This window comes from Mustela putorius, unplaced genomic scaffold (genome assembly GCF_011764305.1).
Source record: "Mustela putorius furo isolate JIRA1106 unplaced genomic scaffold, ASM1176430v1.1 tig00003972_pilon_pilon_pilon, whole genome shotgun sequence".
NCBI classification, from domain to species: domain Eukaryota; kingdom Metazoa; phylum Chordata; class Mammalia; order Carnivora; family Mustelidae; genus Mustela; species Mustela putorius.
In genome coordinates, this window is record NW_025422115.1 from 26071897 (window position 1) to 26095876 (window position 23980).

At 66.9% G+C, this 23980-nt stretch overlaps 3 protein-coding genes across 3 annotated transcripts; 1 reads left to right on the forward strand and 2 right to left on the reverse strand.

Moving 5' to 3' along the window:
• The first annotated feature begins 376 nt into the window (after positions 1 to 376).
• PPDPF (pancreatic progenitor cell differentiation and proliferation factor) lies at positions 377 to 1879 on the forward strand. The gene is made up of 5 exons (XM_045070693.1): positions 377 to 528; positions 925 to 1005; positions 1170 to 1247; positions 1341 to 1437; positions 1516 to 1879. The coding sequence occupies exons 2-5, from the start codon at positions 951 to 953 to the stop codon at positions 1628 to 1630; spliced, it is 345 nt and encodes a 114-aa protein (XP_044926628.1). The 5' UTR covers positions 377 to 528; positions 925 to 950; the 3' UTR covers positions 1631 to 1879.
• Positions 1744 to 10849, reverse strand: PTK6 (protein tyrosine kinase 6). The gene is given in 12 exon segments (XM_045070610.1): positions 1744 to 3572; positions 3825 to 4139; positions 4681 to 4703; positions 4753 to 4963; positions 5942 to 5995; positions 5998 to 6102; positions 6584 to 6737; positions 7283 to 7443; positions 7667 to 7726; positions 7729 to 7787; positions 9290 to 9588; positions 10745 to 10849. Coding segments are annotated over 12 exon segments (1737 nt in total). The 3' UTR covers positions 1744 to 3381.
• On the reverse strand, positions 10386 to 19020 carry SRMS (src-related kinase lacking C-terminal regulatory tyrosine and N-terminal myristylation sites). The gene is made up of 8 exons (XM_045070694.1): positions 18329 to 19020; positions 15264 to 15385; positions 14663 to 14826; positions 13836 to 13977; positions 13570 to 13728; positions 12996 to 13177; positions 12751 to 12907; positions 10386 to 12569 (listed from the first exon to the last, which is right to left on the reverse strand). The coding sequence occupies exons 1-8, from the start codon at positions 18688 to 18690 to the stop codon at positions 12376 to 12378; spliced, it is 1482 nt and encodes a 493-aa protein (XP_044926629.1). The 5' UTR covers positions 18691 to 19020; the 3' UTR covers positions 10386 to 12375.
• Positions 19021 to 23980: the final 4960 nt, after the last annotated feature.

The following is a 23980-nucleotide window of genomic DNA, read 5'->3' on the forward strand; positions in this document are numbered from 1 at the left end:
GACCACCTGCAGTCCCGGAGAGGCGAAGGAGCCTCGTTCTGGGACAGGAGAGAGGCCTCCTTTAGGGCAGGAGAGGGGGCGGGATAAGCCCTGCTCCAGGACCTGGTAGGAAGGTCATTTAATCACCCCAATCCCAGGCCAGGCTGCCCCAGCTTGGACTGATGCCGTGGGGCAGGCCCCCACCAGGGCCGGCGGAGGAGAGCGGTCCGAGCGTCCGAGACCCGGCCTCGCGGAGGCGGGAGGCGGGAAGCCGCGAGGGTGGGGGGGTGCGGTCTTGCATGGGCTGGGCGGGGCCGGGATGGGGGCAGGGCCTGACCAAGCTGTGGGCGGGGACCGGGGCGGGGCCTGGCCGGGCGGGGGCGGGGCCTGGCCGGAGCCGGGGGTGCCCCCGCCCTCCGTGACGCGAGCGCGGCGCCGCGATCCCAGCGGCCCTCGGCGGTCTCTTCTGCAAATGGGCTCCGCGGCCTAGTGTCCCCGTCCCCGCCACCTGTGGTCGCGCGCCGAGACCCGCGAGGGGTCGCCGCCGAGGTGAGGCCCCCGGCGGCGCGCGAGTGGGGTCGTGCGGCCCGAGGGGGCGGGGGGACGGCCGCGGCTGGCCGGACCCACCGACGGGCGGACGGACGGACGGCCGGCCGGGGGCGCGGGGCGGGGGCGGTCGCGCGGGCGGGACCGGCGCCTCCCGGAGTCCCAGGCCCGCGGCCCCGCGCACAAAGCGCCTTTGTTGCGGCCGGAGCGGGCCGGTTGGCGCCGCCCGGGACCCGCGCCGCCGCCGGGGCTGGCGCTCCGGGAACCGCCCCCGCGGGTCCGTCTGGCCCGCGGCCCTGACCCCGGCGTCCGGATGGGGGCGGGTCGGCCCGAGGGGGGAACGCCCTTCCCGAGCGGCGGCGGGTGACCGGAGGGGCGCCCCGACCCCTGCGTGCGCAGGTTTCCCGCAGCCCACAGGCGCCGGCATGGCGGCCATCCCCTCCAGCGGCTCGCTCGTGGCCACCCACGACTACTACCGGCGTGAGTAAGCCCCTCGTCCTCCGCCTTACAGGCCTCCTCTGGGAGCGGGGAGGGCTGCGAGGGACCTGTGGCTCTGCCTGGGTGCGGCCAGCCTGGCCGGCGCTTGGTGGACAGGGCAGGGGTCGCGGTGCCCTGCGGAGCTGACCGGGGCCTCTCTTCTCCAGGCCGCCTGGGCTCCACGTCCAGTAGCAGCTCCTGCGGAAGTGCGGAGTGCGCTGGGGAAGCCATCCCTCACCCCCCCGGTGAGTGCAGGTCCACTGCGCCTGGCGGCACCATCTCCCGGGACCCCACCAGCAGTGGACAGCAGCACCACGACTCCACTCTGTTCCTCTCAGGTCTCCCCAAGGCCGACCCGGGCCACTGGTGGGCGAGCTTCTTCTTCGGGAAGTCCACCGTCCCGTTCATGGCTACAGTGTTGGAGTCCCCAGAACGGTGAGAACACGGTCCCGGGGGCCAGCACGGGAGATGAGGGCAGGTGGAAGTCGCCTCTGACCACAAGCTCTCCCCCAGCTCGGAACCTCCCCAGGCCTCCAGCGGCACCATCACCAGCGACCCAGCCCCGGAAGCCGTGAGGAAGCAGCCTGGTGGCCGGCCTGGCAAAGCCAACGTGGGGCCGCCATCCTGAGGGCCGAGGCCGGGCTGGGGGAGGGGCTGCGCTCATCAGAGCCCCTCCTCCCGCTCCCCCCTTCCCATAGACCAGGCCGGCTGCTGCAGGCAGACGCAGTCGGGTGGTTCTCCATCAAAATAGCAAAGCACCAAAAAGGAAGTTGAGAGAGTCCCACTCTTCACTGTCCAAGCCACATGCGAACCTTCCACACACCCTGGAACCCTGTGCCTCGCACCAAGTGGAAAATAAACTCCCAAGCAGCCAGTAGCCCTGACGGTGTGTGTGAGCTGCGAGCCCTGGGAGCCCTTCCCCACCTCAGTTCTCGGCAGGGCGGGAAGTTGGTCTGGCCCAGGTTCACACGGGCAAGGTGCTTCGGCAAGTGCGGAGTGTGTTTGGGGAGGGCTCCCCCAGAGCCTGGGGGCACAGGCAGTTCCGGGTGCGGAGGAGAGGCCTCCAGGGCAGCCGCTAAGGTTCCGGTCCTCAGACTTGGCCCCTGCCACTGGGTTCAGGAGCCCCCAGCGCGAGGGACCTAGTGCCCCCCGCCCTTGACTCGAGGAGGGCAGTAAGGGAATAGGACCAAGGCCGCCCCAGCTGGTGTGGAGCAGCCCACTGGGCCATGCTATCTCCAGGTGCCTTCCTAGAACGGTTCTGCCTCTTCCAGCCCGTTGTAGGACACATTCTGGTCAGGACGCCCCCCCCCCCCGACACACGGACCAGTAATTAACACCGAGTGGTAAGGGGTGTGGGGGCATTCCAGAGGGACCATCTCGCCACAGGTAACCCAGCTCTGGACAGACCAACCAGGGATCTGGGGAGGCTGTGGTTGGGCCATCCTCCACCCGTCTCCTTGGGCAGGCTTGCTTGGTGGGCTGACAGTGTCCACACTCGCTTAGTGGCCAGCAGGGCTTGGCGCAGCCCTGGTGGTTAGGAGAAGGGCTTAGTGTGAGGTCAGGGGAGCCCGGCTCCCCTCCTGCCGGTCTGTCCCGTGGTGTGCTGTAAACAGCTGTGCAGGTCCAGGCCGAGGCATCAGCGGAGCTCGTGGGCCCTGGGGCTGCAGCCGCCTTCCTGTCTGCCCCTGTTGTGTCCAGGCAGGAAGATGGGTGGGGGAGGTCCGCCTTCCCACCTCTCCAGATGGACCCAGAGTACGGAGAGGTGCCCCAGAGTCGAGCCAGAGCAGTCGCCAGCCACCCCGGTGTCCCAATGAGTCCCTCAGAGCTCGTGTGGGCAGCTGCTGGTAGCCATGGCCACAGGCAGGAGACAGCAGTGCCCCACCAGCAAACAGCCCATCTTCACAGAGTGCCGGGAAGTCCGTGTTTCCCCCAAGTCAGGAGATGGGCACGGGCTGGGTGGCATAGGGTGAGCCTAGCCAAAGCCCAGATCCCTCCCACGCACCACCTGCGGAGGTCCAGACTGAGCAGGGGGGCTTTAGTCCAGGACCAGCAACAGCACCACTCCCTTTAGAAAGGAGGGTCGTCAGGCTTCTGGAGAGTTTGAGTTGGAGTTGACCCTGGCGGGCCCTGGCACTTGGCAGGAGCTGGTGTCCCAGGAGCAGACAGGACGACGGGCAGCCTCCGCTCCCCGGCTGCAGAGGGCAGGCTTCCCCTGCCCCAGGAGACGGTGGGCCCCCCAGTGTCCAGCCCAGTTCTGGAACTGCCGGCACCTTCAGTGGGCCTGTCCTCCCGATGGGAGGTCCAGGACGGTACTAGGCCCGTCTTCACGGGACCTGGCCTGGTGGCCTTCTGCGGCGCTGGCAGGGAGGCTGTCCCCCCTCAGAGCGGGTTCTCGTACGTGCTGACACTGGAGAGCTTCTCCGGCACAGCTTGGAAGCAGGGCCGGTGCTCGGGGTCCCTGTGCCAGCATGAGAGCATTAGTTTGTGTGCGGCAGCGGCCGGGCGCTCCGGGGGGCAGGGCATGCGGTAGCCCGACTCTACCCTCTGGAAGGCCTCGTGTCTGGACGTGCCTGTGGCGGGACGGCCAGAGGGGCTGCAGGGGCTGGAAGCTGGTGCCCAGCGAGCCTCTCCTCGCCCCGGGACACCACGCTGCCCTCTGCCCCCTCCCAGGAAGCCCTGGGCTGAGCTCCTGCCTGCTGCCCCCCTGCACACGGATGCTCCCGGAGTGCCACCCCTGGGAGGCCGGCTGTGCAGGTGCCAAGTCAGGTGATGGCACCATCCCGCCCTGTCCGCCGTCGGGGACGCTGTCGGGGGCCCAGTACCTGGATAGGGTATCGAACCCCGACTGAAAGTCTCCTGGTGGAGAATCCTGAAGGACCGTACATCAGTGTGCCCATATGAGCACTTGCTCGGTCTGTGACTGCCATGGTGGCCCCGGGGGCATGCTAGCTGCTTCACACAGCTGCCCCCAGCTCCCCTGACACACTTGGACAGCCGCGGGGGAATCACGCTCAGCCTGCCTTCCCAGCTGCCGCCGAGTGCTGAGGGAATTGCCTCTCTAGAAGCAACCAGCTCACGATGAGGAAGGAACTGCAGCATCAGGACAGCCAGGGAGCAAAGGGCCCCAGAGGCCTGCTCTCAGGGCCCCTGAGCAGAGGGCACCAGGAACAGCCAGAGAAGCCGTCGAGCCCGTGGGAGCTGGTCTGCTCCAGGAGCGAGCTGGTGACTTCGGGGCTTTCAAGAACTTGGAAACAGCTCTGAGGGGGCGTGTGATGACTGTAAGATACCCATTAAGTGTCAAAAACGTGACTGTGACTGAGAACTGAAGTGTGCACACGGGGACTTGGGTCTCACCGCGTGGAAGGAGTGGGGGCCTCCCTGGAGGGTCTGATGGAGACAGAGCGCTCAGGACATTCTGTCACTCCTGTCTTCTGTGTGCGGAGCGGGGGGGGGGGGGAGATGTCTCCCCTGAGCTCCGCTGCCCCCATCACACGGGTGAGGCAAGCCGCCCAAATCCGTGAGCACAGGCACACCCACCTCCCCGGCCGCCCCTGCCCATGTGCAGCCTCCCTTTCGTCCTGCAGCCCCTGCGAGGGCGGACGCCTCCCTTCCAGCCTTGGAGCCCTCCAGAAGCCTCCACTCCCCACTGGGGCACAGCTTGGCCCCAGAGCCCTGTACCTCGCCCTCCGGCCTCCCCGAGGCTGAAGGCAGGCAAGCCCTGGACACCCCAGCTCCAGGCACAGACGTCACCCTGCACCCCCACCTCCCACCCTGGGCCCTACCTGGATGAACCTGGCTAGCCCGAAGTCCCCCACTTTGCAGATGTTGTGGGCGCCCACAAGGATGTTCCTGGTGGCCAGGTCCCGGTGGACGTAGTTCTGTGACTGCAGGTAGCACATGCCCTCGGCCACCTGAGAGGCAATGTCCACCAGCTCTGAGACGGGCAGGGACTTCTCGGAGTCTGCGGGGCAGGGGAGCGCGGTCAGAGGAACTCTGCGTGCCACCGGGCTCAGGCGCCAGGCTGGGCCAGAGGGCAGCTGCCTGATGTCACACTGGACTGGGGGACCCGTCCCCACCCTTCCAGGAGGCGGTTAGGGTTAGAGCCGGAGTGCAGGCAGCACACTCCCTCGGCCCCAGGCCCTGTTTCCTTTCTGGGAACCCGCACTAAGGCCATAGGAGCTCCTCGAAGCATTGTCTCAGAGCCGAAAACCTCAGAGCGGTTCCACACCGGGTAACTCGCGAAACGGGCATCGCTCGTGGACATGGTCGAGGGCCAGCGGGCGCGCCGTCCTGAAGGACATCTGATGGCGGGGACCCGGCGGCAGTGGTCAGACTTTCCGTGAGAAACATTCCGTTCCGCGTTCCAAACATTACCGGGTAAAAATCGCCCGGGTCCACGCTTTGTGCAGCCCACGCTTCTCGCCCCAGGGCCGCTCCAACACGTAGAACCCCCGCTGACCGCAGTGGTCACATTTGGTTTGGGAGGTAAACGAACAGGTCCTGTGACCAGGGTCTGTGAGTCCATGAGATCCTCCATGTGTGTGCAGAGCGTGTGTAGGAGGGGTGTGCACGCGTGTGTAAGTGCTCACACACACATCCGAACATGGTGGGAAGGGCCAGTGCCTTCCAGGAAGCTGTGGCGGGGCAGGCCTCAGTGACCTGGGCTGAAGGAACTAGGGCTGTTCTTGTCTTACTTGTACTTCTCTGTGTCTTCTCCAGTTCCTACAACGAATCGGTGGTGCGTTTTCACAAGATACTTTAAATCCTTTCTCAAGCCGGGCCTATGGACAAAGGCACCAGAGCTCCCCGGTAGCCTGTGCCTGGTACGGGGCAATGTGGGTTTTTCCCCCTTTGTGCAACTTTCCCACGCCCTCCAAAAGCATGGGTCCCTTGGATCCCGGGAAAGGAGCCCCAAGTGCAGCCCAGCAGGCCGGCTCACCCCGCAGCAGCTCCAGCAGGCTCCCCTTGGCCAAGAGCTCCGGGACGATGTAACGGGGTCCCCCACGGATGCCGCAGCACACAGCACCAGGATGTGCTTGTGCTGAAGCTTCTTCGTGGCCTGGATCTCCGCCTGGAAGGTGTGCTGGTGCAGGAGGTTGTCTGCGGGGTCAGGCAGCCTTGGTGGGTGCAGTCCCAGGCCCAGCCCCCCATGCCCCCCGCTGGGGGTCACGGGAAGGGGACGCTGGGACCACCAGTGCTCTCATCACACACTGGACACCATGAGTGTGACACCTGCCCAAGCCCGATGCGAGGCAGAGCACCCCCAAGTGTGTCCCCATGAGCCCCTGATTTCTGAAGGTGGGGGTCCAGACCCCTGATGGGTTTAAAGGAGATTTGAGACGAATCTTCAAATTTCTAGTGGTCTGTTTCTTTTACTGGTTTCTCATTTACCTTAAGAATTTAAAATTCCCTTTTTAAATAAATGCATTAGGTGAAAACCTAGGCATTGAAAGGAAAATGCCGCGGGAAGCTGTTGTAGACGCCACACACGGTGCCCCCCAGGCGGGCATTAGCACGTGGGACCCCACCCCCTGAGCAAGGCCAGGAGGGCCTGCTGGGTCCCTGGAGGGGGCCCACTCACCTCGAGCGATCACCTTAATGGCCACTTGGACCCGGTCCTTCCAAATCCCTTCGAAGACGCCCCCGAAGTACCCAGAGCCCAGCTTCCTGCAGAGCCTGAACTCCTCGTGCGGTCTCTGCCAGTCTGCCCAGTGCGGCGGGGGCTCGGGCTCGGGCTCCAGAGACAGGCGGGGTGCGGGACACCCAGCCCACCCTTCAGGAATTCCCCCACTCTGACCCCACGACAGGCGGCCTCTGCTCTCTCCTCTGATGCAGGAAACCTCTTGCTGAGGTCCCAGGGTCCAGCACGCGGCCGGGCTTTCCAGAGGCCACCCCACCCCGGCTGCTCTCTGCCATGTCCTGCAGATGCCTTCACCGTCCCCGCAGGGACGAGCCTCTGTGCAGCATTGTTGATGCTGTGATGTCCGCCACACACAGACCTCCGGGCCAGAGGGACACAGGACCAGGCAGGAGCATAGCAGACCCTTCCCTGTCGCAGGCGCGAGCACAGCCCCTGAGGAAGGCCGGTCCCAGCCCAGGCCACCTGCTCCCACGCCCGCATCTGTAGGACCGCAGCGTCAGGACAGCGGGAGTCCCTGCAGCCAGGTCTCCCCGAGGCCCCTCGAGCCAGCGAGCACCCCGGGACCCACACCCACCCTATGTGACGGGGAGGAGCGGGAGCACGGTGGGGAGCAAGGGGGAGTGCGGCGGGCAGCTCTACCTTCCGGCAGGGCACAGTCCGCGGCAGCCCGTGGGACAGGCTCCGGCCTTTGTGGTGCCCCAGGAGCTCAGCCAGGCTGGGGTAGGACGCGGCCTCACTGAGGTGCAGCCGGCCAGCGCGACACCAGACCCTGTAATGCCTCATGGCCTGCCTGTCCCTCACTGCAGGGGTGAGGGGGGAAGCGCCTGGGCTGGGGTGCTCAGACAGCTGCTCCGGAACCAGCCATCCTGCCCTGAGGCATGTCCTGCCCCGAGGCACAGTTCCCAGGGAAGCGGGACCCAGGGACAAGCCACCCCCTGGAGGGAAGGCCTGGGTGGGGCCGGGCCACGGGCCAGGAGCTCAAGTGCAGGAGCCACAGACGGGAAAAGGCGCAGGAGGCCATACCTGAGAGAGAGTAGTCGGCGCCCGGCTTCTGGCCGACCCTGACCAGGGAGGCCGCCACCCGCTGCCCTCAGCCTGCAGGCAATGCTGTGCTTCCAAGCGGGAGATGGGCCCGAAGAACCACCTGGGGGCGGGGCCAGTCCTAAGCCTGTGCTGACCTTCAGCCCATGCCCTCTGAGCCACGTCCGCTCTCCCGGCCCACCCTGAATCCCAGCCCCCCTCACCTGACCGGCCACCCCCCATGCCCCCAACCCTGACCCACAGCTCCCCTCTGATACGTCCCTGGCCAGAGGCCACTTCATTGCCCATCAGAGACCCCAAATGTCCCAAGTGGCCAGTGTGGACACCAGGAAAGGCCTCAGTGACCCAGGAGGGGTGCAGGTGCCAGCCACCACCCTGCCCAGCATGTTCCCCGAGTGTAGGGTCAGAGCCACTCCTATCCCAGAAACACACCTCCCATGCCATGAGTGGGACCACCTTGTCCTGTGACCCGGGCCACAGACACTCTGCTCTAGAACCTTAGGAACTGGGGTTCGGCGTCTGAGTGGCAAGGCTCTACACGTGCACACTTACGCACGTGCCCACCCGTGCTCCCACACACCAGCGCCACGGCTCAGATAAGCCTGGACAGCAGGGTGGGGCTGCCGGCTGCTCTGCCCTTGGTCCCTACTCCCTCAGGCACTGCTGCCACTGGAACCCCTCACCCTCCCTGGGGCCCCCTGAGGGTCACGCCCCTCCCTGGCCAACTTAGCGTATCTTGAATCTCATTTGCTCATTCCTGCAAGCACCCTGCCTCCTTCCTGCTGTTCAAAGGCACTAGGTTCTCAGGACCTCAGGGCCTTTGCCTCGCCGTGCTCCGCATGTTCCCTGTCCCAGACCCCGCCTTCTGAAACCATGCTGCCTGTGACGGCACCGCTTGTCTCCGCACACGCATTTGCCACGTTACTCCTCCAGAGCTTGGGGTCACAGGGGCGCAGGCGGGCAGCGGAGGTCCTGGACCCTCCTGGCCCAGAGCTCAGGCGGCTGCGCACAGGCTCACCCCAGGCTGCCCTCTGTGCTCCGAGCCTCCAGGCGCCTCCTTGCGGGATGGGACAGCCTGCAGCCCACGCCAACACGGGCGTGTCGCAATGACCCTCCTGCTTCCTCTAACTAGGTCATGCATCTGGTTTCGGCTGTTTGGAAGGTGAGTGATGCTTTGCTCCCCAAAAGGCCCAGTCCCTGCCTGGGCCTCCCACACAGACCCCCTCCCTGTCGGCCACCCAGAAGCCCCCTGGGGGCCCTTCCTTCCCCTCTGGGTCATCACAAAGTGACTGTGGCGGAGCCCAGGGCAGGGGCCACACGCCTCTTCAGCTCCATATCCTGTCATCCTGCTGGAGCCCGGTCAGCTCTCAGGGGACCAGGATGGTGGGGTCCAGCCCCAGCCAGGGGGCACGGGGAGGTGGGGTCATGGGCCCCCTGTCCTCACTGGCCTCCTGGAGGCCGGCCCAGCGCCCCGCCCCTCCCCAGCGCCCAGCCGCAGTGGCACAAAGCTCCATCTGGAGGGCTGCCCTGCCCTGAGCTCTTGAGGGGCTGCAGGGAGCCGGGGGTCACCTTGAGGGGACCCACAAGGGCCACGGGGACACTCACAGCTCAGACTCTACCGTCTCCTTCTCAGCCAGGTAGTTGTGGGGCATGCAGCCCTCAGTCAGCGGCCTGCCCTCCGCATCCAGTGGCGCGGCCCGCCACCGCCTACCCTCCTTCCCGGCCACGTGGAACAGATGCCCCGCCCGGAAGGTCCGTTCCTCATCCCTCCGGGCCTCGAAGTCCCAGAGGCCCACATGCTGGGGGCCCAGGGGAGCCTGGTCCCAGGACGCCGCGGCAGGACCGGCCTCCTGGCCTCCTGGCCTCACAGCCGGTTCCTGAGCCGCCCACAGCACCCCTTGTGGCTGGGAGCCATGGGCCGGTGGGCGGACCCTGACAGGCGGTCCCCACCCCGCTGAGGAGCCGGCCCACGTCTGGTGAGGAGAGGCCCTGCCAGGCCAGCCACAGCTGCACCTGCCAGGGCTCCCTCCCTGGGCTGCCCCAACTCCCAGGGCTCCCCCCGACCCTCCGACCTGCTGAGGCCAGGGCCACCTGGGAACTGCTCCTGCCCGCCTGCTCCAGGATGTGGGCCCGCCACGTGGGGGAGGAGACAACGGAGTAACCCGGCAGACAGGGCCCTCCTGGGGTCCACCGTAGCGGTGGGGACTCAGGGAGGAGTGGAACCGAGGTGGGGGGGGGACGAGGGATGGAGGCCTGTGGGTAAGTCACCCCTGCCCCCCACTCCGGAGCCTCTGGGACGGCGCGCGATGGAGGGCCAGCGAGCTCACAGGGTCGTGGCTGGAGGCCCAGGGGGCTGCTGCCTCCCCCTCGGTCCCCTGGACCACCAGCCACTGAGGGGAGCCAGGGTGGCCACACCCATCCTAGATGTTGGCCTCCAGGGCGCGGTAAAGGGCAGGCAGGGAGCCCACACGGGGGCTGTGGGCTGGGGGACAGCGGGGGCCAGGGCAGAGCCGAAAGAGCCCTGCGGCGAGATGGGGACGGGGCACAGAGAGGGCTCAGGGTGAGCGCCTTCGGTCCTGGCCGCCGTCTGAGGGGCTGTGGGGACTCTGGCTCATGACGGGAGCTCCGGGAGGACGATGACCGGGGGAATCCTGTACTAAGCCTGACATAAGCACCACTCACTCCATTTTGAGATCGAGAGGAATGTGTATTAGAGCAAGCGTGCGATCATCCTGGTGCCGCTTTCATTGCCCACGAGGGTGGGCAAGGGGCCAGGGAGCAAAGCACGGGGCAGGCGGGGGCGGGGGCTCCGCGGCGCCCAGGCGGCGTGTCCAGCCCTCACTGCTGGGCAGCGTGCTCCGGCCACCCCCGCCCTCAGACCCGGTCGTGAGCTCATGCCCAGGACCTTGGTGTGTCTCTCCGGGCAGACGTCCAGGGCTCTGCCAGGGCAACACAGGGAAGCGGGACAGAAAGTATTGGGACAGAAAGTCCCCCGCCCCTCCTGGAAGCCCAGGACCATACCTGTTGGGCCTGTGGCTGACAGACAAGTCAGGAGTGCACCACGGACCGCCACTGGTCCCGAGCCCGGCACACCCCTTCCCTCAGGCCCGCGTCACACTCGCCTGCCGCTGTGTCCGGGGGGGGAGGGGGAACGTCCAGCTCCATGCCTCGCCGGGAGGCCCCTCAGCGCTCCCAGGGCAGGAGGGTTTGGTCCAGGCTGCCGGTCAAACCCTCCTGCTCCCACCAGCCCCGCCCACGCTGGCACCCGAGGCTCAGCCCCGACCCAGGCTGGTCTGGCCTCAAGGGGCTGGTGCCCACCTCCTCCCTCTGCGTCGCCCTCACCCGTGGTGATCTCGGCACCCTCCCCTTCTCCTCCCGGAAGCCCCCCACCACTCCAGCCCTGCACAGCCTCTGTGCCCACCGCGGGGTCCCAGCTCCCACTGCGCCAGCCCCTGGGCAGGGCCGGTGTCCGTGGGGCTAATGGGCTTCACGGTGCAGAGCTGCCCCTAAACGGTGCATAGAGGCCTGTTCCCTCCAGGGGACAAGAAGCTTGGCTTGCCTCTGCCCTTCCGTCCCACAAGCCTTCCGGGGGCACAGCTGCCAGCAGGGGGTCACAGGACGGTGGGGGATGAGGACCCTGAACACACACCACAGCTGCCTGGTCCCGTGCCCCTCGGGTCCCTCTCGTGGTGACTGGAGCTGGCTGGTGAGTGAGGACAGGCGTGTCCCACCCGGCTCCTCGTTCAGTGACGCCAACGGTGGCTTGAAATCAGCCCGAGCAGGAGCAGGCGTGTTGACCCAACACCATGGGATCCAGCTCCACCCCCGTCTGACCCCGGGCCAGCACCCGGGACCCAGAACCCCTGATCTTTGCCCCACCCCCAGAGAAGGACCTCGAGTCTCTCAGCCCCAGGAATGACCATGCAGCCTGCCCTGCCCGTGGCCTGACCCAGGCTCCCCCAATTTCAATCCCAGCCCCAGGCAGATAGAGTGGGCCGCTTGGTCCTGCAGGGGTCCTGCTCCCTGGGGTATCAGAGTCCCCTGGGGCGGGGCCCTGGGCCACATGGGGGCCAGCTCTGCTTCCAGGGACCAGCTGGTAGACCTCCCCATCCGCTGCAGCTGCTGTTCCGGGTCTGGGCGCTGAGGCCCATGCACGATGCAGGTGAGTCCGTCGCCGCCCGTTTTCCGAGCACTCGGGTCTGCACGCAGCCAGCAGGTTTGCCCAGCCTGTGCCGTGTCGGCCCCGTGCCGCCTCGGCCTGGGAGCCCAGCGTCGGCCATGGGGGAACTTTGCCAAAAACTGGGGAGCCTCTGGCTGTTGGCCCCAGGAGGAATCGGGCTGCCCGGGGCAGCAGGGGTGGGCAGGGGGCCGTGGCCCAGTCTCAGGTCTTCTCTGTCCAGCAAATCTCCACGGCCGGACAACATTCAGGCGCCACCCCGACTGCTGTGCTGAGACCTCCCCTCACCAGGGACACCAGGTCCCGTGGAGCAGAGGACACCAGCCCTCCCGTCTGAGGGGACATCTTCCCCACACACGTGTGCCAGTCCATGTGTCTGTCAGGGTGTGAGGACCGCAGCCAGAGGCCGCTCCAGGCCGCCAGCGCCCCTGGATGTGTTGACGGCCAGCATTGTCCTGGGGGGACACGCCAGGCAGGGAGGCGTGGCCCCAGCCCCTGTGTCCGGCGTCCCCAGTCACGTGTGGGCAGGGGCGAGGCGCCTGTGGGCGGCACTCAGCTTCTCCTGCAGCGCAGCGAAAGCCGGCCGCTCCTCAGGGCTGCCCTTCCAGCACTCCAGCATGAGCGCGTAGACCTCGGCCGGGCAGGGCGCCGGGCGTGGCAGCCGGTACCCTCGCATGACCTGCTGCAGGGTCTCGTGGTTGCTCAGTCCTGTGGAGGGGCCACAAGAGGGGCTGGGCAGGGCTGCCTTGCCGCTACGCAGGGTCACAGTGCTCACCTCCCCCTAGTTCCCGGCCTGACCTGGCCCAGCAGGGGGCCTGGAGGTGTGGTGCCCCTTCTGGAACCGGGGACCCCCCGGGTGCCTCCTCCCCCAGGCTTCCTTACAGCCCACCTTCATAGGGACACTGGCCGTAGGTGAAAACCTCATAGAGCAGAACTCCGAAGGACCAGACGTCCGACTTCTGAGAGTAGATGCGATAGTTGGCCGCCTCAGGGGCCGTCCACTTGACGGGGATCTTGGAGCTGCTGCTTGGGGAGTAGATGTCGTCCTGGGTGTGGGGAAACCAGGGTGGGTGGGCCGAGCGGCTCCCGCCCCTCTGAGCCACGGCGGGGTTGGGGGCTCCAGCCCGAACCGACCTTCAGCAGCCGGGCCAGGCCAAAGTCAGCCACCTTGCATGCCAGGTCGTCACCAACGAGCACGTTCCTAGCTGCCAGGTCACGGTGTACGATGCGTCGACCCTCCAGGTAGCTCATGCCCTCGGCCACCTGGCAGGCAAAGCTCAGCAGGAGAGGCAGGTCCAGGGCCCGTCCCTCGGGGCCTGTGGGGCAAGGTGGACGGTCAGGGGGGCAGGGTCTGCACTGTCACCTCCCCCCATGCCTCAGTGTCCTCACCCCCAGCCCAGGCCACGTGGCGGAGGCGGCCATGCTGTGCAGTGACTGCTCCTGGACCCCCAGAGAGACCAGAGCCGGGGAGGGGCACAGGAATGGGGATGGGGACATCGATGCACCCGAGCCCACTGCTCTTGGCTCCACCCGGAGCACAAGGCTCTGACTGCGCCCCGGGGCCTGAACCCACAGGCCAGAGCCCACCACACCCCTCTGAGCCTCGGACAGTCAAGCCCAGAGCAGCCTCGAAGGGTCACGGTGGTGCATGGAAGCCTGGGCCCCCCGCACAGTCACCAGCGGGGGCGTGGGGGGAGCAGCCACTCACTGCCCAGGAAGGCCTGCAGGCTGCCCTTGCGCATAAGCTCTGTGACGATGTAAACGGGCTGGCCGGCCGAGCACACAGCATGCAGCTGGATGAGACGCTCGTGCCTCAGGCTCTTGAGGGTCTGGATCTCCTTGCTGAGGTCCGCGAGCTTCATGTAGGCTGCGGGAGAGAGCACGGCTCCGGGACCCACCCACACCACTCTGTGGCTGCCCCGGTGCTCCAGGGACCCGAGGGCAGGGCGGCAGGGGCCAGCAGGCCTCACCCACCTGACTTGATGACCTTGACTGCCACTGGAGTGGAGCCAAGCCACAGGCCTTCCCACACCTCCCCGAAGCAGCCTTCACCCAGCTTCCTCCTCAGGGCGAACTCGGAGCGAGGCCGCTCCCACTCGTCCTGCTGCGGGGGCCTCTGAGGGGGCGGGGGGCGCTCCGGGCCTCTGCCTGCTGCTCCCTGGAGAGGGGGGGCGGTGTCTCCCAGAGCGCCAGGCCTCCAGCCCCTCTGCCTGGCCAAGGCCGGGGCAGCCAGGTGTGGACCTCCTGAAGCCCGGCCCTAAGTGGCACCTTTGCTGGGGGTGGACAGCCACCCACGCATAGTCATTCCGGCCCCGGCCAGGCTACCATTAGCAACCGGAGCAGCCGGATTGCTGCCTGGCCCCCAGCAGGACGGCTGGGCCCTGAGAGCCGGGGTGCCGCTGCCCAAGCCAGGGCACACGGCCCAGCGAGCGTCCTCTCCTACGGCTTCTGCCTGGGGCCTGCGGCTGCTGCGAGCCCCCTCCCGGACACCTCCCTAAGCTTGTCCCCGCCCTCATGGCCCCCCTGCAGAGCTGGGTCTGGGACTGGGGGACCCTCCAGGTCCCGTCGCAGCCCAGCCCCGGAATTCCCCGGAGGTGGAGATGCTGCACCATTGAGGGCAAACCCAACCCCAGACAGGGCCCTGGCCAGAGTGTGGAGGTGCGGCCAGGGCTCCCAGTGCCCTCAGGCCTTTTCGGACCCCCCAGCCATGCTCAGAGACTGGCCTGGACCTGCTGCCTGGCTCACAGCCCTGGACGTGTGCTGGCCAGTTGGGCGGGAGGTGCTGCCGGGGCCTGGCCCACCTGGGGCACATGGGGCTGCAGCAGCGGGCTCTGGGTCAGCTTCCAGTTGGCCTTGTAGTAGGCGAGCAGCTCCTCCAGGCTGGGGAAGAGCCGGCCCTTCTGCAGGTAGAGACCGCCGGCCGCCGTGGAGATGCGGTAGTGGTGGACTTTGGCCTGCGCCCGGACTGGGAGTGGACACAGGTGAGGGCCGCGTCTCGGCGGCAGCTTGCCCCAGACCCTCCCAGCTCCCTGGCCGGATAAGCAGCACAACCTTCCCTGGGCCGGGCTCAGGTCAGGCCTCGGCGTCTCACAGGAAAGTGGGAGTGCGGGCAGCTGCAAGCCGGGGGGCAGTGAGGGGGTGCAGGGCGGGCACTCGGGGACACTCAGCGCGTGGATGAGTCGGAGAGTGAGCGGACGTGAAGGGGACGGGGAGTGAGGAGAGAGCCCCGCCAGGGGATGGGCAGGGGAGGGAAGGGGAGGGGGCCTGTGCGTGAGCCTGCAGTGGGCAGACTGGCCGGGGAAGGACACGAGGTGCCCAGGCCTGACGTGGGGCCGGCACAGTCTGGGGAGCACTGACCCCGAGGTCAGCGTGGGGGCAGAGGCGCGAGCAGCCGTCCGGTACCTGAGAGCGAATAGTCCCCACGGCTGCTCTCGCTGGGCCGGACAAGGAAGGCTCCCGGGGCGCTGGCCGGGGACAGGAGCAGCTGCTGGGCGCGGGCGCGGCTCATGCTGCTGAAGTACCAGCTGCCGAGGACGGGTGCGGCGGTCACCACCGGGCCTGGCCGGACGGACCCCTGCCCCCACGATGCTCAGAGGCCCCGATGCCCGAGCCCGACGCCCCCGTCGCTCAGGAACCAGGGGCTCCCAGAGCCCAGGGCAGGGGTCCTGGCCCCCGGTCTGCACCTGCCCTAGCCCTCGGTGCCTCCACTTCTGGATCCATCAGGCCCTCCTGGGCTAACACAGAGCTTCCACTGCCACCAACGGTGACCTGAGTCAGGTGTAACCATCCGTCCACACACCTCAGCCCCGGAGTGCCCGTTAACCCTGCTCCCAGAAGGACCCAACCCCAGCCAGGGGCTGACCTGCCAAGCTCAAGACTGCTGAGCCCTTACTGGAGGGGGTTTCCACCGGAAGCCTGGGCTTCCCTAGCCCGCAGAGAGGTGGACCGTGGGGCCGACAGAAGCTTGGCCAGGAAGGCCCTGGGGGAGGCAGCTGTGCCAGGCTGGGCAGGGACTCTGGGGAGGCTGGAGGAGGCTCAGAGCATCTCATGTCTGCTGCGAAGGGGCCCTGCCTGGTGCGGGACAGCCCGAACCCCTGGCCCTCCACATCTGCAGAGACATGCTCCCTCTCTGAGCACACGGGCAGCAGGGGCTCCCAGGGGCTCCACAGTCTGAGGGAGCTCCCCGAGTCCAGGAGCCCACACAACTGCACACGGACAAGGACAGGGGAGAGCCTGCTGGGCCCCGGCTGACACCCGCCTGGGCTGTGGCCACCCAAGTCACTCCACAGGCATCTCCCCAGGCTCCATGTTCTTAGCAGGAGAGCGGGACAGCTCCTGGCCCCAGGCCATCTCCTGTGTCTGCTTCCCAAGATCCAGGGAGGGGAACCCCACGCCTGAGTCGGCTTCCCAGCCTGGAACCTCCTGCTTCCTGCAGATTCTCGGGACCCTGGGGCAGGAGGCCTGCTCCCTAAGGGAGAGACTCAACCACTCTGGGAACAGCCCTGTGCGCATGGCCCTTGTCACTTCCAAAGTGGGGGAAACCCCGGGCTCGGAGGGCCAGCGGGCTAGCTCTGACCCCTCGGCTGCCGGACCAGCACTTACTCCAGAGGACCTAAAGCATGACTCAGAGTGAGTCAGCATAGAGGGGAGGCCCTGAAAAGACAGGGCTGGGTGGATGGGGCCGCCGGAGCCTGGGGGGAGGCCGCGGACTGGCAGGAGGGGGACCAAGACGCACCTGCTCCTCACAAAGAGGCCCGCGCGCCCCATGAAGAGCTGCAGGGAGGGGCTGGGAACCAGCGTGGCCAGAGCCAACCCTGGGGCTGGGCTGAGGGGCTGCCCAGAGGGTAGAGCTGGAGACTGAAGAGCGAGGCAACGGCAGACAGGCAGAGACCCCGCAGCACCAGAAGGGAAGACCGGCAAGCAGGGCAGAGCACACAGGGTCACGGGTCCCCAAGACCAGACCTGGTTGGGCAGCAGGCTTGTGGAAAGCTGACGAACTCGTTTCAAGACACACGGATTAGGAGCAAGAGGTACAGCTCCCTAAGGCCCCGGGGCTCCATCCGCCAAGGGCCCCTGCAGCCAGGCGCTGCCCTCTGACGCCCAGCAGCCAGCAGAGCTCCCAGGGGCAGGGCCACCGAGGCCCTTCACAGGACAGCAGGGCTGCGGGCGCACAGAGATCCAGAAGTGCCCGCATCCTCAGCCCTCCCCCAGAGCCCAGGGCCAGGGATGTTCTGGGGAGTCTCTCCCTGGGGTGGGGCAGCGGCCAGGATGACACTGGGGAAGCCTCACTAGCAGGGTTGATGGTCCTCCCCCTGCCCAGCCGGTCTGGCCCTGAGGACAGATGGCCAGGTGTCTAGGGCTAATGACACCACCAGTGTGGGCGGCCCTTTCATCCCCCGCCCAGGCAAACAGTCATTAGCACTTCCTCCCGGCACCACCCCGTTTCGACCCTCCCTCCAGAGCAGCTCATGGGATCTGTCCTCCACCTGCACCCACGGAGGGCTCTGGGCCCCTCCCTATCAGGATGGCTGCCTGGTCCCTCCCACCCCTGCCAGCAGGCGGGGCCAGGGGCTAGGGGCCGGAGTCCCCTCAGAAGGGGCCTTCCTGGGACTCGGGCATTCCCATGCCACGTGCAAACCCCCCAGGAGGCTGTGGGAGAGCTGAGGGGCTCTGTCTCCAGGGACAGGGCCCAGGCGGAGACTGCTCCCAGCCGTGCCGGGAGGCCACCCTGTCCTGCAGACCCTGAGCCTGGGCTGAGGGGTCATCTCCTCCCAGGCCCCGTGGGAGAGCCTCTACCCTCTGCCTCCCTCCGTAATTGCAGAGTGGGTGAGCGAACAGCCAATTTCCGCCAGCCAGCCCAGCCTGTGGACTGCCCAGGCCCTGGGGCCTTTGGGCATGTTGGGGGGAATGGCTGAGCTCCCCCTACCTGCATCGCTCGAAACAGGCCTATTTGGGAGCAATTCCCAAGGCCAGGCCACGTGTGCCCCATACCTCCCTGCGGGCTGGTGCAGCAGGGCGAGATCCGGGTGAACGCGGACCAGGGAGGGGGCAGACAAGCCCTCCCCTCGGACTCAGCACATCAGCCCCTGCACCCATTGGTCACCCCCTCCTCCCTCACAGCGTCTGGACAGCCTCTCTTATGTCCTCATCAGGAGCCCTGGGCTCCCTGGACCATGCCCCCGAGGGCCGGCCGTGCTGCATGACCAGCCGGCGGATGCACACACGCTGTCCAGCTGACTCACCACAGGCCCTGACTGCTCTGCTGGACTCATTCCCTCTTAGCCGTACTGGGACACAGTCCCTGGTGTCTGTCCCCCACCCCTGTGTGTTTGCCCGCCGCTGCGTGGCGGGGCCTGGAGGGTCCTGGCCCCAGGAGGAGGAGGGAAGGAAAGCAGGACGCCCCGGACATGCCGTCCTGGGACTCCGTCCTGCCCTTTTCCCTGACTGCAGGGGCAAGTGATACTCACGGGGGGTCTGAGGGCGTCTCCGGGGTGGCCCTGGCCAGGTGGGTGATGGGTACCAGCCCAGTACCGGGCGGGCCGGAGAGTCTGCGGGCAAAGATGTAGTCGCCGTCCTCTCTGAGGGCGCAGAGCCTGTCCCCGCGGCTGACGCTCAGCTCTGCCGAGCACCGCGCAGTGAAGTCATAGAGCACCCTGAAGAGCTGTGGGGGCGCCGGGGGGCTGCAGGGCTCTGTGGCAGCGGGCTCTGGTTCAGCGCCGGCCACAGGGTCGGGGAGCCCCGGGACGCCGTCGTCCGGCGCGGCCACCGGCCAGATCTTGTCCCAGAAGAAGGACAGGAAGGTCAGCCGCCTCCTGAGGAAGGGCTCCATGCTCCCGGGGCCACCGGAGCGGAGCCCAGGGTCGGGCAGGGAAGGGGCCGCAGCGGCGGGAAAGCGGACCCACAGAAACCAGAAGGGCCGACGGCCGCCGAGGGTCCGAGCCTCACTGCTGGCGTCCCTGGTGGCGCAGAGAGTGGGGACAGGTCATTCCAGAGAACCCTCCAACAGGGCGCGCGCAAACCCGCTCCCCGCCCGCCTCCTGGGCTGGGGTTCAGACCAGGTGGGGCGCAAAGTGGCCCTCCAAGCCGCCCCCCACCCCAACGCCACACGACGGCCGCTCCTGTGCTGGGCCTCTGCAGCGTCTTGTCCCCCACCGCTCAGAGCCGCTCTTCGGGGCTGGGGCAGGTGCGGCCCAGGACGCGCCTCGGGGGGCGGGGCCTCGGGGCCTCGGGGCGGGGCTTCGGGGCGGGGCTGTGGGAGCGCCAGTGGGTCGCCGTGGGGATCGGGGTCAGCGCAGGTGAACGACGTGCCCACCCTTGTCCTCAGAGAAAAAGGGTTCCATGAACGGGGCAGCCGCCGTGCAGCACGAGCCCCTGCTTGGCCAGAAGAGAGCTGGATTGGTGTAGAAAACGGCCTGATTTCGGGGCGCCTGGGTGGCTCAGGTGTGATCCCAGGGTGCTGGGATGGAGCCCCGCATCGGGCTCCCTGCGAGCCTGCCTCTCCCTCCGCCTGCCGCTCCCTCCCCTTGCTTCTCTCTGTCTGTCTGTCTGTCTGTCTGCCGCATAAAGAAGACCTTTAGGAAGGAGGGGGGGGAGGGGGGGGAGGAGGGGGGAGGAGGGAGGAGGAGGAGGAGGGAGGGAGACTGTTCTTTAAATGTTGGTCAAATCTGTCAATAGAAAAATCCTGTGTAGGGCAGAGCCTTCCGGCTGGGCCAGGAGACCCTGCGGCAAAGGCGGGGCTGGGACCGCTGGGGGCAGCCTGGGACTGGCGAGGGAGGGAAGCTCCCTGCACTGGTTGTTACGAGATAACGAGATAACGTGGGATGGCGGGTGCTCCGTGAGCCCCAGAAGGGCTCCACAGGGGCTGCACGGGTGATGGGCCATATGCTTTCTGGGCTACTGTGGGCCAGGAGACCCCCCTCCTAGCCCCACAGCCAGCGCTAGGTTGGGGGGGAGGCTGGGACACCCGACTCCCACCTCAGGGCTGGGGGTGGGGCTGCTGTGGCACAGAAGGGTGGCGGCGAGCGTGGGAGGGCCGGCGCCACCCCTCTTACTCAGCTCCCTGGACGGGGCCAGGCGGCTGCGCATGGAGGCGCACTCTGCCTGCTGCCGGGTCAGCGTCTGCCTCCTGGCCAGACGGAGAGAGCAAACTCTGGGGGCCCTGGGGCTGGGGCTGGGGGAGGTGGGCTCCCAGCCCCAGGCCACCTGCATGTTCCTGCCCCTGCTGGCCTCCCCCGAGCTCAGCCCCCTCAGTACCCGTGGCGCCACTGAGCCCATCCGCTTTTGTGAGAGCCTCCTTCCCAGGCCCACCCTGGATCAACCCTGAATGTGCGTGTTCGGTGGCCAGCAAACAGGGGTGATGACTGTTTGATCCAGGAGAAGCTGGACCCCCACTCCCTGCCCCCAGAGCCACAGCAGACCATCTCCCCCTGAAACACCCTGGGGGCTTCCTGGGGCTCACGTCCAGATGGCCAGCTGGTCCAGTATGCGAGCTGTAATGTGGCGATGTGGCCAGGAGCTGGCCCTCCCCGGCGTCCGAGCAGCAATCTGGGGCTCCCATGGCCTGGAGGGGGCAGCCCCCCCCCACCAGGGGCAGGCTCTGTGGAGCAGAGACTCATCCTGGGGGAAGGCGGTCACTGAGAGGAATGCAGGCTAATTACAAATCCAAACAGGGAAGGGTCTACAAGGGCCCCGGAGCCTCTACTCCACCAGCCTAGCGGGGAACTGGTGTGCCTCACCCCACCACGCGCCCCTTCCTGTATACCCACGCGGCTCCTCCCCTGGAAAACCACACTTCAAGCCTCTGGCCCCTTCGGCTGCAGGAAGGCCCTCTCAGGTCATGGGGTGGGGGGTCCTGCTTGTGCTGACCGTGCTTGGTCAAGCACTCAGAGCACTGGGCACGGATTCCTCCTGGACACTCCCAGGCCCTCAGAGCCACAGTGACCCAGCTGCTAGGACTCCACACACCCCACCTGGTGCCCAAGGCAGGCAGGGAGGGTCCTCCTCAGTCCTCAGGCCTCCTGTCAGCCCAAGCAAAGCCCAGAGAGTGAATCGGGGTCCGGAGCGCAGTGGGTTGTGCTGCAAAGCCGCCCCCCGCACCCCCGCCCAGTGCCATCCCACAGATACAAGGTTCTGTGCACTCTCCTTGAGGTCAGAGCAGGGACGTTTTCTAGCAGGAACACATGCTGGGCAGTGGGGGCCTGGCTGGTCCCCAGGTGACGGTCCCCAGAGGGAGAGAGGCTCCTCTTCGCCTGTCCCCGGGCAGTGGGCTCTGCAGGGAGCACCCCACGCACGGCCATGTCTCTGCCAGGGCCCTCTTCCGCCCCGTCACCCCCAAGTCCCCAGAGCACCTCTCTTCACTCATCGGCCCCCTCCAAGCAGCCTACGGCCCTTGTGCACACACACTCCAGGCCAGGGGGCTGGCAGCAAAAGCCATTTTTTTTTTTTTTAAGATTTTATTTATTTGTTTGACAGAGATCACAAGTAAGCGGAGAGGCAGGCAGAGAGAGAGAGAGGAGGAAGCAGGCTCCCCGCCGAGCAGAGAGCCTGACGCGGGACTCGATCCCAGGACTCTGGGATGATGACCTGAGCCGAAGGCAGAGGCTTAACCCACCAAGCCACACAGGTGCCCCCCCCCTTTTTAAAGATTTGTTTGACAGAGAGAGCAAGCACGGGTAGGCAGAGCAGCACACAGAGGCAGAGGGAGAAGCAGGCTCTCTGCAAGCAGGGGCCCAACACGGGGCTCCATCCCAGGACCTTGGAATCATGACCCGAGCCACAGGCAGACGCTTAACCAAGAGAGCCCCCCAGGCGCCCCAAGAGCCCCCTCTGTCTGTCTGTCCGTCTTGCTGTCAGCAGCTATTAGAGTTGCCTCACCCCTGCTGGCCTGCCCCCCAAGCTCCAGCAGCCCTGCCTCGCCTTACGCACCTGGCTCGGCAGCGCCCAGGCCCCAAGGACGACCCTGCCCTGACCCAGCCACTCTCCCGTTAGCCTCGCCTCCTCCATTGGCCCCAACCACAGAGAACCGCGCTGCTGGGGCTGGGGAGGTGCGTGAGGGCGGGGGAGGACCCCCACCTTGGGATGGGGTCAGAGGACAGTGTTTGAATCCCGCTGTCCGTCTCACTGGCCGTGTGACTTCAGGGAAGGTGCTAGACCTGTCTCCGTTGCCTCACCTCTCAGAGCACCGAGCCTGCCGGCCCCGAGTGAGGGTTCCAACCAGTTCTGCTGGGACGAGGAGGGGGGCTTCCTGGGCACTCCGCCAAAGCTGGCAGCCCAGAGCAGCCCACCGTGGTCGACACGCTCTGGGGTCTGTGAGGGATAGACACCCCCCGCCCCCCGGTGATCTCACCACCGCCACCAGGCTCCCACCCTCATGGCTCCTAAGGCCCAGGGCAGCACAGCCGGGTACTGTGCATCGCAGCAGGGGCCGCCGCTTGGAGGTGGGAGGAAATGTGCCCAGCGGGGGGTCCCGAAGGCCGCGTGCTGGCTGCTCCTTCTCACGGTGGCTTCAGAAGCCCAGAGGCCAGTAGTGGCTGCTGGCGGAGAGGAGAGGTTGGGGGCTGCTCGAGGCAATGTGGGGGTCCCTGGGGGACAGACCAGTCCTGTATCTCACTGGGTCACTCTCAGTATCCTGGGTGACCTTCCATGACCAGGTGTTCTGACAGATGTTTCCACTGGGGAAACAGGACAAGAATCATGGGATCTTCGTGGTGTTTCCTACAACTGCATGTGAGTCTATCGTTCTCCTAAAATCAAGAATTTAATCTTTTAAGTTAAATAGAAAAAAGGGGTGGGGCCAAGGAGATGGCAGAGGTCCAAGACGTGCTTGGCCCAGAAGAGCAGGGGGAGCGGAGTCTCTCCATCCCTCCTCATGGGTGGGCTTGCAGGGTGCGGGGTGTCTCCCCACCTTCTAGTGCCAGCCTCCCCCTCAACCCTCAGACAGCACCCCTCTTTCCGCGTAACAGCCAGCATTTACCGGGACCCCAAAACAGGGAGAGGAGAGCAGAAACGGCATCCACCCCCCGCCCCAGATCCGACCTCCCGGGGCCTCCACGCCCCCAGCTCTGGGCCCGAGGATGAACTGGTGCACCGCTCACCAGGGAAGTCTCCGCCCAAGAATGGGGTCACCGGGGGGGGGGGGTGGTACAACTGTGGGACAGGGCAGGCTCTGGACATAAGGACAGACGGCAGAGGAGCTGAGGGACTGATGGCCTACCCTGAGAGGGGCCCACCCCCAGGGCAGAGACATCCATAGGCAGGACACCCCTCCCTCCCCCACCCTCCCCAGGGTGGTCCACCTAGTGCCAGACCACTGCCCCGGGGAGCCCCAACTTGCTGAGAGAGATCCCAGAGGTCCTGGGGCCAGCTGGGGTCTAGAGATGGGGTTCAAGGAGGGAGCACTCGTCTGACGGGCTCCCTGGGGCTGCGGCGACCCCTCTGTCCAGACCCAGGTGAGGAGTGTCTCCCAGGCCAGGTACTGCGGGCAGAAGTGGCTGCTGCCATCCCTGTTCTGCCTGGGTGACAAGGGTCACCCACCTGCCGGTTCATTCGTGAGGTCACTGCTGCTCCCCTCAGTTCTTCCCAGGGGTTCCTGGAGCGGGGCACAGGCTGGGATGGGGAACAGGAGCCCTCTTCCCTGAGTTCACCCCTGAAGCCGGGACTCAGCCCCATGCCCACAGGACCGCGGGACAAGGGTGGCGGCTAAGCCGCCAGCCTCAGTTTACTCGGCTCTGCTGAACCCTACTCTGGGCTTGGCTTTCGGAATAGCCACTTGCGGTGGTTCCCAAGTCGCGCGCGGTTCCCCAGGGAGGGAGCGAAGCCTCGGGACAGTTCGGTCCACCTGAGACCCGGGTGGAGGGCGGGGTCGGGGGCCGGAGGAGGGGCTCCTCGAGTCCGAGTCCCAGTCCGGGTCTCGGGATCAGACAGCGGCCCCCCAGCCCCGCCCTCGCTCCCGCCCCCGCCGCGTGCTCCCGCCGCGCTCGGTCTTCCCCAAGCTCTTCAAGTGGACGCGGGGTCTCCTCGCACCCCGGGGTCCTGGGCTACGGCCCCACCCTGCCCCCACCCCCGGGCCCGGCGGGGCGTCACAGAAGCCGGCGGTCCCCATGGCAACCCGCGGTTCGCGG